General features: G+C 37.0%; 1 protein-coding gene across 12 annotated transcripts in view; it reads right to left on the bottom strand.

The window, feature by feature from the left end:
- Positions 1–10,519: 10,519 nt before the first annotated feature.
- Positions 10,520–17,956, bottom strand: part of BCL2L11 (BCL2 like 11) — a 53,193-nt gene continuing 45,756 nt past the window's right edge. For 10 of the 12 annotated variants that reach the window (XM_007476575.3, XM_056813769.1, XM_056813774.1 and 7 more), the window contains one exon: positions 10,520–14,578. In XM_007476575.3, the coding sequence (XP_007476637.1) occupies positions 14,477–14,578 (102 nt within the window). In that variant the 3' untranslated portion in view covers positions 10,520–14,476. Of the gene's footprint in view, positions 14,579–16,724; positions 16,821–17,956 lie in introns of all 12 variants that reach the window. The other 2 variants (XM_007476578.3, XM_056813770.1) reach the window with 1 other exon arrangement.

Raw genomic sequence — 17,956 nt, 5'->3', positions numbered from 1 at the left:
CGGATGATGTTGCCCTCTACAATAATAGGGAAGGAAGTGGGGAGGGTTTAAGAGGAAAGATAATAAGTTCAATTTTGAACATGCTGCGTTTAAGATGTCTGAAAGGCAGCTGGAATTGCAAGTCTGGAGGTCAGCAGAAAGGTTAGGGTTGAATAAAAAGATTTGAGAAAAATCAGCATAGAGGTGGTAATTAAATCCATGGGAACTAAAGAGATTACCTAGTGATGTAATATAGAGGAAGAAGAGAAGAGTCTAGGACAGAGCCCTATAGATTTACAGCAGGCAAGACCTGGACTAAGATCTAGTGAGAGCAGTTGAGATGGAGTGGTGAGATAGTTAGGAGGAGAACAAGGAGAGAGTAGACAATAGAGTATCAGAGAGGATATTGTCAAAGACTGATGAGAGGTCAAGAAGGATGAGGACTGAGAAAAAGCCATTGGATTGGGCAATTAAGAGATCAACTGGAAATGATAGAGAGTTTTGATAGAATGATAAGGCTTAGAAGCCAGATTTTTGAGATTTAAGAGAGCAAGGTAGAGGTTAGTCACAAAGGGCAGAAAATATATTGGAATGATAATTAGTAGAGATGAAATGGCCAAGTAAAGGTTTTATTTTATTTTAAGGATAATGGGAACAGTCTCCTTATAGGCCCTCATGTCCACAGTGAGCAGAAGAGCAGAGATTTGGAATAGAGAGGTCCTATGCTCTGTTATTGGTTCCAAGGCAGAAGGGTAAGGTTGTGGCCAGCATTGTTGAAGATTTTCAATTTTGAGTGCCCAGAGGGCAAATCCAAGCTGTCTATGAGCCCTTCCCCCCACCCCCATTACCAGACAGAGCAGAGGGAAGAAGTGCTTGCTTTGGGCAGCTGGACAGAGGGGCAGGGCATGCAAAAATGCCCTTGAGCATTGGGAAGAGGGGGAATGGAACAGCTTCCCCTCCCCCAAGTACTGGCTGGGCACATGTGCCAATACTTCGCCAAGGCTGCTCAAGGCAATGGGGGTTAACTGACATACCCGGGGTTACACAGCTAGAAAATTTTAGAGGACACATTTGAACCCAGGACCCACTGAGTCTTGACCTGGCTCTCTCCACTGAGGCACTAACTGCCTCTTATATAAAAATTTAGACAGATTTGGACATACCAATGAAAGTCTACCCTGTTAGCTATTGAACTAGTACAATGAGGATATTTGCCAAATTTATTAATAAGGAGAGAGGAATGAAGAGCAGGGATATAGGGAATTTAATCCTAATCCTTCAAATTCATCAAGAGACTTAATGGATCTAAAATCTAATCTGTGGGTTTATTAGTATCCTGGGGATAGGACAGGGGCATACTAGTCAGAATGGTTTTCACCAGTTAACATTCCACACACCTCCTTTCCCATCCCAAAACCCCATTCATTGCCCAGCTGAAAATCTCTCTTGTCTGAGGCATGTATGTGAAGGACAGTGAAGGAAATAATGAATTGGTGCTGGACAAATTATAGCACACAGTGGATTATGGTCAGGATTTAACACGCACTTCTGATCCACACATCAGGTGTTCCTGAAATCTGGCATTAGCTGCATTCATGATTGCTTGAGTCAGGCATAGGGAGGATTTCAGTGTTATTGATTCTACAAGTATACCTAGAGGAAAAATACAAAAACTGAGGAGGCCCCTCAAAAAGCAGGAGCATATTCACGAAGATCAATTCAAAAGTCAAATAGATCAATAGGAATAGTAAAAATGGTGTGAGAACATTCCAATCATTTCCCATTCAGTGTCCAATGTAACCCATGGACATAAAGGTGGATGCAGATCAAGGACTAAGGTTCACCTTCTCATCAGCCTATATTCTCTTCTAGATCTAGTCACTTCCCTTCTCACTGACACATATTGGAGACTGTCCATAATTGGCAAGATCCACAACCTAGCCCCCTCAGTGACCTGTCTCCCCATTTTATCTGGAGCCCATTTGCCATCACTCCATTTGCCTGGAACTCTGCTACTGCGGTGACCATTATTCAAGCCAATTGTGTGGTGTCAGTAGGTTCCTTAGTTATAAATTAACTGCCCTTGGGAAGCTTGATGGGACCGTGGACAGGGTACATGTAAAAAAAAATGGTGGATTTGCTAATCAGATTATCAGGGCTTAGTCAGCAGAGACCAAAGCATCAAAGACAGTATTAATCAATTCTAACCACTCTCAATGGTGGGACCTATAGAGTAGATTGTCCACCCTCATGCTGGATGTGGTTTGGGTAGGATAAAGGAGGTATGTAGCTATTAGGTTATTTACCATTAATTGTAATCTAGGGGATCCCTGCCCTGGACAATAGGCTGGGGTGGGGGGGGGGGGCACGGAATCATCCAGCATCTGAGATAGTGAAAAATCAAGCTTGATGAGTATTCAAAGAGTAGACTCTCTAGCTAGGAAGGGAATGTTATTGCCACTGGAACACAGGGTTTGTTTTAAGCATCTGTTCTATTATTCCACAATGCCCTCTGCCTGAGTGGTAGGGAGCACTGAAGACCCAGCTAATGTCCTGACGAGGGACTCATTGTTAAGCCCAAGCTATAGAAAATGGAGTTCCATTGTTACTAGAAATATAATCAGGATAGCAAAGTTGAAAGTAGTTGTTCTTTTCAAAGACTGAGAGGGTAGCCTTGACATCAGAGTAGGTGACTGGTAAACAGAGATTTATATTTGATTCTAATAGTAAAAGGGAGCCGCAGGAGAGTAGGGGAGTGACCAGTTAGACAGTTATGTGAAGAATGGATAGGAAAGGGGAAGAGATCTGAAATTGTTTGGAGCTGTTATGGATAGAGTGCCAGGCCTGAAATTGAGCACTTGGGTTCAAATCTGGCCTCAGACACACACCTTTGGGAAAGTTGATTTAACTCCAATTGCCTGGCCCTTTCTGTTCTTCTTTCATAATTCATACTAAGACAGAAGGTAAGTTTTAAAAAGATGAAATTATTCTCTCCAAGATCAATCCAAAGGTATTTTCTCAGTCATTCTTCTTGAGCTCACTGAAGCTTTTGACACGGTTGATCATCTCTTTCTTTTAAATATTCCCTATTTTCCTCAATCCCTATTCTAAACAAATCTTAAGTTTTTGGATGCTGTATTCCTCTAAATAATCTCTCCTTGGTGGGTTTTCTCAATACTATTCTTGGTTGTCATTTTCCTCTCCTAGTTTATCATCCATATCACACTTCCTGGGAGTGTTCCCTAAGTCTCTTCTCTTCTTTCTCCATACTCTTTTTTACTGATGATTCTATTAGCTCAAGTGGCTTTAATTATCATCTCTATGCTAATAACTACCAGACTGGTATGCAGCCTTTGTCTCTCTCCAGACCTCCAGTCTTACACATCACTAACTACCTATGGGTCATTTTGAACTTAATGAGATGTCTGAACACAGGCCTCTCAAATTCAACATGTCCAAAACAGAACTTGAAGTCCAATAGACACCTTTTGGTTTTCAACCCTTGCCTTCTGTCTTAGAATCAAGTATTGGTTCTAAGGTAGAAGATTGGGAAGGGCTCGGCAATTAGAATTAAATACAATACATGTATAACCCAGATGGAATTGCCTGCCAGCACTAGGAGGAGGGAAGGGGAGAGGGAGAGTTTGGATCTCATAATTTGGGAAAACATGTGGAAATCTGTTATTACATGTAATTGGTAAAATTAAAAAAAATTAAATGAGCCATTATAATTTTGAGGGGGTAAATATGAGGATTTTCCTCATATTGATGGCTTCCTTTGATTATAATTCTAGTAATGGATCTTTAATTCAAAAGGAATAGACATTTCATATACATAATTCCTAATTGCTTTCTTTTTTTTTTAACCCTTACTGTCTGTCTTAGAATCAATACTAAGTATTGGTTCCATCACAGAAGAGCAATAAGAGCTAGGCAATGGGGGTTAAGTAACTTTCCCAGGGTCATACATCTAGGAAGTATCTGAGACCAGATTCTAGGACTGGCTGTCAATCTCTAAATTGTTTTCTAAAATGTTTTGTGATATCATAGCATCACCAATAATGTATCTCTAGCATTCTACAAGACTTCTAACATTAACTATTGACATTTTTGGTTATCTTTGCCAATTTGCAGGGTGTGAAATAAAACCTCAGTGTGATTTTGATTTGCATTTCTTTTATTATTAGTGACTTGGAACTTTTTCATAATGTAATATGCAGTTCTTTTTTTGAGATTCCCTTGTTCCTGTCCTTTGACCACTTATCTACTGGGGAATGATACACATACATACATACATACATATAATATGTATTAAACATATTGGACACTAAATCCTCATCAGAAAATTTTGATCCAAAGATTTTTTTTCCCATGTGATCACTTCCCTTCTTATCCTAGGTATCTTATGCAGAAGCTTTTCAATTTTAAATAACTCAAATGGAGTTACAAGACTGAAACAACTGAAATACAACTAACTGTATTTCAGACCTTTTACATATCTCGTCCTGAACTACCCTAACAGCCCCAACTGGTCTGCCTGTCTCCTGTCTCTTTCCTAATCCATATTCAACATAGCTACCAAAAAGATATTCCTAAAGCCTAGACCAGTATTGGTGAACCTATTGCACATGTGCCAGAGGGGGCTGCTCCCCTCCACCTCTCCATACCTGCCTGAGGACATTTCTCCCATCACCCACCCCCTCTGCCCAGCAGCCCAATGGGAGTGCTTCCTCCCTCCCTTCAGGGGTAGGAAGGCAGCTCACAGTGTGGGCATTCGGTCTCTAAAAGGTTTGCCATCACTGGCACACACCTATACCATTCCACTGCTAAATAAACCCCAGGAGCTACTTATTGGCTCTAAGCTCAGATAGAAATTCCTCTGTCTGGTCTTTAAAGCCCTTCACAACCTGGCTACAGCCTTCCTTTCCAAGTTCATTATATTTTGGACCCTTTTGTATCCACAAAGTATCTTTGAATAGACAAATTCCTTTGCCTGAAATTTCCTCCTTTCTCTCCTCTCCCAGCCATCTCAATCCTGTTTTTAGCCTTTAGCCTTTTCCTCCCCACCACCATCCCCATATTTTTGATTTGTGTGTGTGTGTGTGTGTGTGTGTGTGTGTGTGTGTATATATATGTATATATATATACATACATATATATATGTACTCATATGTATAGATGTTTCCCTCAGAGATCATGTAAATATTTTTTCTATCTTCCACCCTGAATATTTCTGGTACTTTTTTTAAAAAACTGAAACCTAGGACTTTATCTGTGCTCTTTGTAAAGAATATCTTTTATTCCTTCAGATAGATACCTTCTGCTTTATTTGGTCTCACAGCTGGGGTTAAAGAAAAGACTTCTGAGCTCAAGGATTTACAGAAATTTATATTTAGGAAGCTAGTAAAATGGTGAGCTTTATTACCAAGCATCACAATAAACAAAACCCAAAAAGTACATGTGTACATACACACACATGTGCACACATACACTGTATGACACTCAGCTAGAGACTGAGCCATGCACAGGGATAGAGATGGAGAAAGATAGGGATGGTGGCAAAGATCTCCATAGTGGCAATATGTCAAATTATAAATTTCACTGTCCCTCTCTTATGGACCAACAGGCCTAAAACCATGGGAATGCCAGCAAAGGACTACATTCTTGAGAATGGATTCTGAACAGAGAAAGGTCATAAGGGCCAGGGGAGGCAATAATCCTAATCAGACCCAGAGGAGGCAGGAAAATACTCCAAGGCACTTCCTGATACCAGACTCAGGTCAGAGAGTTTCCTAATCCCAGCTAGACACTAGGGAAGGTTTGAATTGATAATCAGGGATCCCAGGAATGGTTGAAGGCAAGCTGGCGCATTGGCCAGAAGCCTCATCCAATCACGGTCATTTTTGACACAGGGTCGGGAGGGTCACTATTCTGCTTTATGTATTTCTAGTCATTAGAATCTCATAGCCTGCTTGACTCCATATTGAAATCCTACAATTTATAACATCAAAAAACATCTTTAAAAACCACAATAATCTTATCTTCTCCAAGGAGGCCCAAAGAAACAAAGTGTCTTGCCCAAGTTTGGTCAGTCATTCATTCATTCCTTCCTTCATTCGCTCTTCTGGCCACTGCCATTGGCAATATGTCAAATTATAAATTTCACTGTCCCTCTCTTATGAACCAACAGGCCTAAAACCACAGGAATGCCAGCATAAAGTCTGTTATTCCCTGTCACAAATGTAACATTAATTAAAAGAAAATCAGAATTATGGTCTCATAATAAATGGAGAAAGGTAATTAAAATGTTCTACAATCAAGCCAGTCAGAATCCCCAATTAGAGGCAGATAAGTAGCCCAGTAGATAGAACCCCAGGTCTGGAATCAAGAGGACCTAGTTTCAAATCTGGCTTCAGATACTTGTTAGCTGTGTGATCCTGGGCAAGTCACTTAACCCCTAATTGCCTAGCTCTTGCCACTTTTCCATCTTAGGACTAAGACAGAAGGTAACGGTTTAAAAGGAAAAAAAAAATCCCCTCTTAATCCTAAACATTTCTAACACATAGTCTTATAATTGATACTAAGATAGAAAATAAGGATTTAAAAGAAAAAAAATTCCTCTTAATCCTAAATATTCCTAACATATAGAAGGTGAGAATTCTCTGCCTAAAATACTTCATACTTTTTGTACCTTATTTTTATCTAAGAAAATCATTAGCAGCTTATAGAAAGATGAACTTTAAACTATGATTCAGCAGTGACTAAGTCTGGTCTCGTCTAGCCTATGGCTAAAAAAAAATGACATATTTATGTTGAAATATCTTAGCTGTTTTAAGGAAATACAGCAGTGTTTATTACAATCTTGGTTTCATTTAGCTCTCTGAGTACCGACCCTTGCAACTCCCTGGTGTTAGGCCAGGCATCAAGAAAATAATTCCGTCACTTTCCAATTGTGTTGTAGCTTTTATTCCAACTTGGTAAATTTAATGCATTCTTCCAGGGAGTAAGAAGTCAATCTTATTTACAATCTAGCATGTTATCATAATCAAACATCATAATCAAATTATCATAAATTATAGGAGGAAATAGTAATTGAGAAAAATTGAGCTATTGATGCAACTTTCCCCAAAGAAAATACAAGTCATTTTTTTCCTTTACAACTGTTCAAAGAAACCTCCATTCTCCTCCCTCCTAGAAGACAACAAATCCCACATTCATTTGTCTTATTATACATAGGATCATAAATTTTGAGCTGGAAGGAACCTCAGAAGTTATCTAGTTTAACTCCATTTTACATATGAAAAAACTTAAGTTGTTTCTCTGTGTTCAAATCAACTAACAATTTTTATGTAGAATTTATTTTATTGATACTCAGAGTAAGATTCCTATGAATTAATCTTTTTTTTAAAAAAATACTTATATTTTTGTCTTGGTATTAATTCTAAGATAGAAGAGAGGCCAGGCAACTAGGGTTAAGTGACTTGTACAGTCACAAGCTAGGAAGCATCTGAGATCAAATTTGAACCTGGGTCCTCCCAACACTGGGCCTGGCATTCAATTTACTCTGCTACCTAGTCATCACTAATTAATCTTTGAGAAGAAAAGAAAAATTGTCTTTTAAAAACTAATTTGCAATAAGGCAGGGCTCGTGGCTCAATCTCTAGCTGTCATATAGTGTATGTGTATGCACACGTGTGTACGTACACACCCACTTTGGGGGTTTTGTTTATTGTGCTGCATAGTGATAAAGCCCATCATTTTACTGGCTTTCCAAGTACAAATTTCTGTAAATCCTTAAGCCCAGAAGACTCTTCTTTAACCCCAGCCGTGAGACTAAATAAAGGCTTATGGTAAAACCAGACCTGTAGTAATTTTCAACTGAACAAGTATTTATCCATTTCTATTTTTCTTAAGTTAGTCACAGAATCATAGAATTTCAAAATTGGAAGGGATTTCATCAACCATCTAGTCCAACCCAATTAAAAAAACAACAATCCTTAGTCTGGAATCACTAACAAGTGGCCACTCAAGCCTCTGTTCTCTCATGAATATAGCTGGGTTCCAATAAGTATAAATAATGAATCCCATGAAGTAGCACTAAAATTCGGACTGCATGTGCCCATTGGCTGAAACCAATTGCTATATTTTATAGAATCATAACGATATTATGAACTTAAATACATGGGAGCTCTGTATAGGATTTGTTATTTGCAGTAAAGGGGCCCTAGTTGTATATTAGTCTGCTCAAAGGCCTGATTTTATCCCCCTAATTGAAGAATCCTTGAAGAAATCAGCTCTCTGGGCTCGGGTTGTTTTATTGAATACAACTTGTGCATGGGGCAGGCAGATCTAATTGTAACTGATCTTTCTGGATCTTTGAAAATTATGATCTAGAGATTCTCTTACATGGGTAGAAAACTAGAAAGAAGTTTCCTCAGTTAATGTGGTTTGTGATGATGTCATAGTAAAACTTAAATGTGTCAATGGTTTCCTTTGGGCAATATAGAACTTTGGAAACATTACATTAAAATAAAGGGTTCGTTCATTTTATGGTTGATGTAGTAACAATGAGATATTAGACTAACTCCTATAAGAGGAGAATTTTATGTGAATTATGATTTTTTTGTCACTATTTTCCTGCCTGCTAAAATTTATACATCTTCAAGAATTACTTAAATCATGTTATAGACTAAATATATGAACTATTTTAAATGTCAGTAACTTCAAAGAGTCCTCAAACCAAGTTTAATTGATGACACAAATGCCCATGGCAGCATGTAGCAGACAGGAGTCTTGTCTTAAAATAGGTGATAAAATGGTGAATTATAGTCAATGAGAAACATAAGACAGACTACTCATGTTAATATTAAAAGCTGTGTGCTTATTCCCCCTCTCTCCCCACCCCTCCCCCAAATCCTTTTGGTCTAATCTGCAGACTAATGTGTTTAAAGCATGACTGGCCTGGGAATGACAGTTAACTTTATTCCTGTTTGGTATTTTATTAGCCTATGATCTGGGGTAAAAATAACCTGATCTTATAGGGACATAGATTTAGAGCAGGAAAGGCACTTGGAGGATATCCAGTCCAATTTAGTTGAGGCACAAAGATGAAGTAACTTGCTTAGTCACAGGCCAATTTTCCATTCTACAATCTGGGAACAAATTTTGTTGTTAGGGTATGTATTAACACATAAAAGCACTAAGAACTTCTTGGAGAAGTAGCAAGTGATCCATCCCCTTTATAAAAAAGTTTGTTGTCCAATTAAGCAGCCTGTAGCTGTTTGCACCTTGGTCTTCCATGAATAGAATGAATCCCAGGATCCCCAGCTTCCTTCAGATCACATCTCACAGGTCACTTCCTACACAAGGTCACTAGCAATTACTCCCTTCTGAAATAACTTATGTGGTATCTCTCCTCCCCAGTAGAGTAGTAAGCACCTTGAAAGGGTAGTTTACTCTTTGTGATTCTAGCAGTAAGATGCCCTGTATATAATAAGTATTTAATGTTTTGGTGAATTGCTTTTTTTAACTGTATATATCTCACACACACACACTTGAGGAACACAGTACTCTTTTTATACTATTTCAATTATTCTTAATGATACATTATTTCTTCAATTTAAATAGTCCCGCTACCATTGAGAAAAGCTTCCATTTCTTAGAAGATGGTCTCTATGAGTATCTTTGGCCAAAAACAAGGGATCTGATGGTCAACCAGATGCCTTGAATATCAGACCAAAAGAAAGTGCCTGTTATTTTTCTTGTAAACCACTGTTAGCAATAAAACTGAAATCTAGTAAAGCAAATATGTAACAGAATATTCTACATTAAAAATCTGAGCACTGTTTTTCTGCTCTCCCCCCCCCCCCCAAAGTATATGGGGCAAAAATCTTCAAATAAATTATTTGAGATTTCTATCATCCTTCTTCCAAGGCCAGACATCAGTTCCTCTCCAAAAAATCCTTGGTTGAATTCATATCCTGACCACCCTTTTTAAAAAAACAATGGAACAAAATGGCATATTTATAGTCTGTATTACATTTCAGAGTATTTGGTATACTAGTTGGAATGATGATGAAGCAGTTTTGCAGTGCCATCCTTAGAAAGCAATTGTTTACAAGCACAAAAACACACACTCACACGTTTCTTCATGTGCAACATGCAGATAAAAACACATACAACTTTGCCATATGGGGTTGTTATAAACAAAGTACTCTTTAAACCATAAATTAAATGTGTATATCTATAACATAGTTATACAGCATAAATTAGCAATATAGTGAAGGTCCCAATGAGTTAGTGAATCTAAGTAGCAGCATCATTCACATTCACAATGTATATTTCCACTGGGTTGGAACTAATGGCCATAATCATAACTTCAAATAGAATAGCTTTCAATACATGTGATTTTTCCCCAGTATGCATTATTCTTACTAATTGGGATCTAGCTTTAGGAACAACCAAACACAATTCCAATATACAGTTTCTCCATCCCCTGATTTGATTAAATGAAACCAGTCAATCCAGACCACACAAGAAAACTAGTTGAAGGTTTTATTTATATAAAATTCATTATTAAAGAACATAAAAGATCGAGTTTTTCCTTAAAAAATCTGCAATTATTTACAGCAGTATTGCACAAGTAAAGTGACAATTACCCTGTCAAAAATTCATCAGTGCAAAACACAAGTAAGCCAGGGAAATTGCAATAAAAATGCTACATATGCTGGGTCCTATGAAACAAAGTAAGTGATTAATCAGTCTAAGTTACAGATCAGTGCTATGTACATATCGGTACCTGATGAGTTTGTATACAGTATTTGTGGTCTTAAAACCAGGGTACAAAATGTTTAAATCCTCTGAAATTCAAAAAATTTACCAAAGTAGTCAAGTTATTTACACAAGAATCTGAGGATGCTTCTTGTATAAGGAAAGGTTTGTATATGTAAATAGCAAGTCCTACAGTTGATCACCTGCATGAACCAAAACACCCATACATTGTACATAGGAGTGCAGAGTAATAAATACACATGGAGGCACCGGGCTAAGCTGCAATGGTAGTGCCATTTTGCTTGTTATATATGTAACTTATTAGTAAGTTTTATTAAAATGTTCACGACTTAGCACATCCTAACTGCCAATTAAAGATCTTTCGTTTGGACTCAAAATAATCTCTTTTGACGGAAATATAAATTAAAGCCAAACTAAAAGGAACAATTTGTAATCAGAATATAGGAATGCTGAGAATTACCTATTCCATTGAAGGAAGAGGGACAAGAAGGATAAACCATGTTCCAACTGCGAAATAAACCATGCAAGTTAAGATTTTAAAACAAGTAAACTGATACCCTGTTAGCTTGGTACCAGCGTGTGGCAGGAGACACAAGGCAAAGAGCCAAAAACACAGGGCCCCAGCCTGTTTCCTTCCTAACAAATGAAGGGAAAAAATGCCTCGGGAACCAAGTGAGGTAGTTGATTGCCTGCCCACTTGTCCCATGGATCCCTGACTTCAGCAATCTCAAGGCAGCAACCTTTGCAATCCCATCACCTTTTTTTCTCAACAAGGCCAATCAATGGCAGTAAACTTTTCCCAAATGTTAAATATATCTTATACCTAAATATGGGGCAGGCTTAGGGCAAACAATTCACTATGGTTTATGACTGGAAGAACTTGGTTAATGCTCTGAGTAGATTCCAGCATTTGGCTACTTTCAGTTCCCTTAGCGTTAAAAATCACAATTAAGCAAATCCTTAAAGTTTAATAAAAGCAAAATGAACAAGAATGAAATCTGGAGGACCACAGTAGAAAAGCCATACGGACAGCACTGAAAAAGACAGTGCGTTAAACTGATCAATCACTACTTCTGTGTTAAAGCAGATAATCTGGGGGAGGGAAAGGGAATGCATAACTTTACAGAACTTGAGAAATTAAATAAGCAGAAAATAAATATACAATATTTCTACAAGTTACAGCATTATGAAACAGTAGAACACATTACATGGAAAAGAATCTACATATTTACAAACATCAATTCTAAAAAAAAGGTTTAGAAAACAGTGATTTTTACTTATTTACAAAATTTTACAGAAAAAAGAAACACACAATTGCACACAGACATTTGGCTCAGTTGATAAGAGTAAGTAAAGATGTTCTAACCTAATAAATATTCAAATATTTACAATAAAATAGAGGAAGGGTTAAGAGGAGAGAAAGAAGGGGAAAAAATTGTACAAATTTTTATATCAGAAGAAATTTTAAGCTGGTTTCTCCACAACCAAAGCAAATTCTTCATTAAGTTTTGGCAGGATATGTCATCTGAAGAATTATCCATGAAATTAAGTATTTTGTATTTGCTTATTGCATTTCAGTGTTATGCCATGGGAGACTTACTACAAACCCAACGTGGGTAGAGGTTGTCAAGGCACAAAACCTGCACTAAGTTTTCAAAAAGTGGAATTAGCTCTTTTTTTTTTTAAATGCTGGAGGCATTGTGTTCTCTAAGAGATACAGTACAGAGAAATGTATTTCTCTCTCAAACTCTTGGTGCCGACATCCTATTCTCTACTGCTTCTATAATTCATAGAATTTCTTTAGCTCATCATTAGGCTTATTTATATCATCAGCCTGAAGCAATGGTGGCAAACTTGTTGCACTGCCATGCTTGAGGTAAATGTACAAGAAAGGACACGAATCCCCACTGGGACACTGGGCCAGCAGAGCCTTACAAAAATGTCCTTTTTGTAAGTTGCATTGCTTCCAACTCCCAGCCCAGGGGAGATGTATAGTTAAAAGAAACAGAAGTAAAGTGCTCCAGTTGTAGAAATTAGCATATGATCATAGATATCCAAGTAGGGGATTCAGGCGGAACCAAATATCTTTGGCGTGTCCAGTAAGGTACACAAATTCTAATACTTTCTGTTAGTCTCTGCTCACTATCACAACAATGGACAATGTGACCTTACTAAATAAGGTTTCAAGATTAATTCAAGAAACCATAACTGGGATCCAACACAATTCCTATGAACCTAATTCCAACTCACTAAGAAAGAAAAATCTTTCAGTTTTAGAAAAAGAAAAAAAAATCCCCTGAATATATGGGAAAGATGGATATATCCCCACCTCTACTTTTTTTGTAAGTAAAATTCTGAAACTACATATCCAGCATATTTTTCTTCAATTGTTAAGCAGAATTACAGGAACACTGGATCCTCTATGGGGCAAAAGTGAATACAATAGCTGTTGGCACTGCTAAATTTTATTTGACAATCCAAAAAGAACTGTGAAACAAAAAGTTGTGTAGAAAGTTGATTTTTTGCCATGAAAAAATAGTGGGGTTCACAAAGCAATTCCCTAAACCATCTGACCTCCCTCTCTCCCATTTGTGGATACACGATGCAAACTCCTTTAAAATCAATTAAAAATAAACAAAAACCTGTTTAGATTCATTCTGTGTTTTCCCAGTCCTGACCAATGGCAATTTCAAGATGTAAAAAAGTAATCAGGAGAAAGATCACAGCTAAAGAAAGAACTGCACCTGCCATGGATGAGGCACTGATGACCAGGGCATAGAATACATTTTAAAATCTACTTGTCAAAAGAAGGAAAACAGCTCTCAGGCTGAGGGATGGCTTGAGGCATTAAATATATTGGAAGATTTCAGAACACATTTGTATTTATAAGATTCTAAACTGGCTACAAAAACTGGAAGATCCCCAGAAGAAGATTAAGAGTGCTCAAAGGTAGTCTGAAGTTAGACCCATTGGATGGTCTGCCACATATGCAAGTAAATTTAAGGAGGGGGTCAAGTATTTACAAGGAAGAAGCATGTTGGTGCAGGTTAATAACCTACACCTTTTTAACCAGCTCCATTTTATTATGCCAATTTTGGTATAAAGATAGTAAAGAATAAAGAGGATAGAACAGCAGGAGAGACATACTTCTCCCTGATAAAAAGAAAAGAGAAAAAAAGGAAACTGTACAATATTCCCCCACCCCCCAAAAAATAAACTAAGGCAGCTTACACAAATTAGCTGGCTCAGTTTCCACTGCAGGATATATACATCATCCTCTTTAAAGACTAAGCAATAGGTCCTTAAAATTTAGTACAAAAATCATTCATGAGTTTGTCAAAAAGTTTCCATTTCCTTTTTGAAAACTTGTTCCTTCTTATTAAAGAAGTTGAAAAACACGCCAATGTAAACACCACTCTTGCATAAAATCCTGCTTTGAAGAACGGTGATTGATACATTTAAAAAAAAATCCATCATTTACATTCACAAGAACTCCCCTTTATAAAATTTTGTCATGTGATGAGCCCAATCCACTTTCAAGTTCACATACAGGTGTGTCCTCAAAAATGTGGAGTTCCACTGCCCCTAAGTCTTTTAGGGAAAGAATCTGTTGATTGCATAGTAATTATAATGAAGACGTAAGTGGTATTTTTACTTGATGACTTGTAGCAAGTAAAAAATCTGTGCACTCCTTCTCAAATAATCGTCACTGCATTCTCCAAACAAGGCGGATGATGTAACGTAACAGGCGTAAAATAACCATTTGGTGATGGTCACCTGCTCCTTGATAGTTATTATCCAAAAACCCCTGCAACAAAGGGAGAGACAAACCATTTAGTATTGTACTTATTTTGATAGAGAATGATTTAATCATCCCCTCCCTCCATTTTAAACAGCTGTGAAATAGTTATACTTTGAAAAACTACTATCATATCAAAGTGAAGGCACTAACATTTTCTTCCCAGCAATCATTTCTACTTTTTACTTCTTACAAGATTCCCCCTCATTATAAAGTGATTGTTATAAAATGGGGGGAATAATGCATTTATCTGCAAGAAAAAATGTAAAAGAAATTTTAAAAACCCACTAAAGTCCATAATTTTTTGCATGGGGCACATATTGCCATCATGTTCTATCTCTCTTATGTCAGAGTTCAGATGATAGTCACAAGGCTCAGAGACATACTAATACAGGGGGAAAGTTTAGCTCACAGAAGACAGAAATTTCTTTCAATTTACATTGGGCATATTTCATTGCACTGGGACTCCAGTCCTTCCATCCTCTCTTACTACTGCTCCATTAAGCTCTTTGGGGCGTCCCAAGCTCTATCATGAAAAACCCTGACAAAATGTTTCAATGAGGTATATAACAGATTAAAAGGAAAGGGGATAGAAGACAGTAGGAGACAAGAAGAAAAAATAACTTATCGTGTGTTCTGAGTATAACTATCATTGTCAAAATTATTGACTAAGAAAAAAAAGTTTCAGATTCCCCTAAGGGTGAATTCTGGTAGCTATAATTTATTTAAGAAACCAGTGATTTGGTGTAATTTGCCCTAAGAAGCTAAATAAAGCTACAGACAATCTGTGCCAGAACTAATGAACTAGTGAACCTCTAATTGCTCTCAAGTGACTCCACCTGTATAAACACTGTTTGGTCAAGATTGGTGCACAATATGGACAGCAAAGAAACATAAAGCTACTTTATTCTTTCCCACCCTAAAGGAAAACCTCTCCAAAAAAGGGTTCTTTTCATTTTTTTCCTAGTGATCATCATTTATTTTGACCTGAGAAACTCCAGAAGCATTCAACAACCTATTAGAAATGTAGGGGAACATTTATTTTTAAGTTTTCCAGAGGCAAATTTTAGTCTTCCAAAGGTACCTTCTTCTCCCCTGGGTTATTTCCGCAATGTGTTCTAGACATATGTCTTCATATGCACAAATGCAATCTATAGGTTTCATTATTAAAAGTATAAAATTTACACTGGCCATTTCTTTAATGGGCTACCCAAAGAATAATATACAAAGATAATAAATATTCTTTTTACTGCACCCAAGTGAAGAACATTCTCATTTAGACTCTAGGAAAGTCTTTCTTTTAGATGGATCCAATTCTCTGCCAGAGGTCTCAGCCTGGTAACTATTCTTAAAGGTAGTGTAGTGAGCACCTTTCAGATTTAGAACAATGCAAATCTACACCAGCTGGAACTGGATTTTCTTTCTCCAAACTGTTTACAAGAGCTCTTGAGATCTAGTTTGACATAATGGGATTGTGATAAGGCCTGGGCATTTCCCTTTTGCCTCTCCCTAACAAGATGGGAGGAAATCACTTTATGTATGCAATTCCTGTAGAGGCACTCTGTAACCACAGTCTATGATTTTTATCTTTCTGCACACAAGATTGCTTTGTTTTGATTTAACTTTCAAGATTACATTGCTTTTAGTATGTGAAAGTAATTTGATGGTGGGTTAATTTTAAGTTGAAATGAATATTAATAAGCTAAGAAAGACACTTAGTCAAAGTAAAACTAAGATTTACTATAAACTAAGTTTGAACTCACTGATAATCTCAAAACACTCATTTGAAGATAGGAAATGTGTGAGTTAGGTGAGTTATTATGTCAAAGTTGTCCACTGTAGCACTGCTAAAAATTAAACTTATTTGATACATTAGCTTAGAATTTAATTCTGCTACTAGGCTGCTGCTTTGTTTCTTTAGTCAGAAACTGTCAATCAACAAAACATCAGCACCTGTCTCCAAAACAAATGGCTCATTATTAGAAATTAAAATAATGATCGCTCATATTTAGATCATGGTTTCCAGTGTGTTCAAAGTGCTTTCATCTGTTAACTCATTAGATCTTCACAACAATGAGGTAGAGAGTATACAGATGTGATACCTCAATTTTACCTGTAGAGTAAATTGAGAGTCAGGAGAGACTAAATGACTTGCCTGATAGGTTATACAGCTAGCAAAAAGGAGCAGAGCTGGGGTTCAAAGCTGACTTCCAACTCCAATCCCAAAGCTCTTGAAACAATGCCACACTGCCTAGATTTAACAAAAATACTGTTACTAAAAGAAGACTTCATTTTCCCAATAACCAGTGTTCAAAAGGAGCAAAAGAGTTTTGCTTATACTTAAAGAATAGTGGGAACAGGATTTTAAAAAACCTATTTTAAGGAGAATGTCCTCTAAGTCTTAGAACAGTTTCTCAATTTAAAGTGTTTCTGGGCAATAAATGTGCTCATACAAATAAGTGTATACTGTTTCCGAATAGTTCCCAAATTGTCATGGATGCCATGTTGAATTTTAGAAACAAAAGATAGTATATTTATTTATATACATAAATTTGATGAAAGTGAGTATAAACAGGATCCAAAAACATTACAAGTAAAGGAATATTATTTAATTAGGAAGAGAATGCCAATACTTAAAAAAAAAAGAGAAACCCTACCCAGGCAATTTAAAACCCCTTTAGCTGGTGCAATATATAATTACTTTTGGACATGGTTCAACTTGGAAAATAACTACCCTCAAATCAAACTCTAGAAGCTCAGAAAATCCTTAATGGATAGCTAGCACAACTGGTTAAATTTGCTAACTGCTTAACATTTAAGATCCTTATTTAAAACATGACTAAATGGTAAGTATTATACCACTTAGGCATGTCTGTGTAGTTTTGGGGGGAATGCTGGTGGAAGGGGGAAGGGAGGAGACCACAACTGTGATTTCATCACTTTAGGAAACTCTTGGGCATAAAAATCCCTTCCCCATTGCAGATAGGCGACTCATCTCTAATTTGTAATCTTCAAGAACTGATTCACAAATACTGAGCGGGTGTCTTGTTCATAAAAACGCTGGTTCATGATGAGAAGCAGGATATGTACTTGTCTTCCTGGCTCCATGGCCAGGCCTCTATCCTCTATGTCAGGCTCTCTCTCATGCAAATTTTATAGCTTTTAAATTTACCATACCTAAGTCAATTCTAGTTCCTATACTTCAACACTGACAATATAGATGTGGGGGCATGGGTACACCTAAGTATGGTAAACAAAAACATTAATAAGGTCCTAAGAAATGTCATTCCTGTCATTAACAGGAACTAAAATCAATCTAAAGGATTACATAATAACTTCTAATTAAATCATTGTCAAAAGAAAAAGTTATATTTGCTTTTTTGTTTC

This window comes from Monodelphis domestica, chromosome 1 (genome assembly GCF_027887165.1).
Source record: "Monodelphis domestica isolate mMonDom1 chromosome 1, mMonDom1.pri, whole genome shotgun sequence".
Lineage (NCBI taxonomy): Eukaryota > Metazoa > Chordata > Mammalia > Didelphimorphia > Didelphidae > Monodelphis > Monodelphis domestica.
The sequence above is the reverse complement of the archived record's forward strand: the minus strand, read 5'-3'. Positions and strand labels throughout refer to the sequence as shown.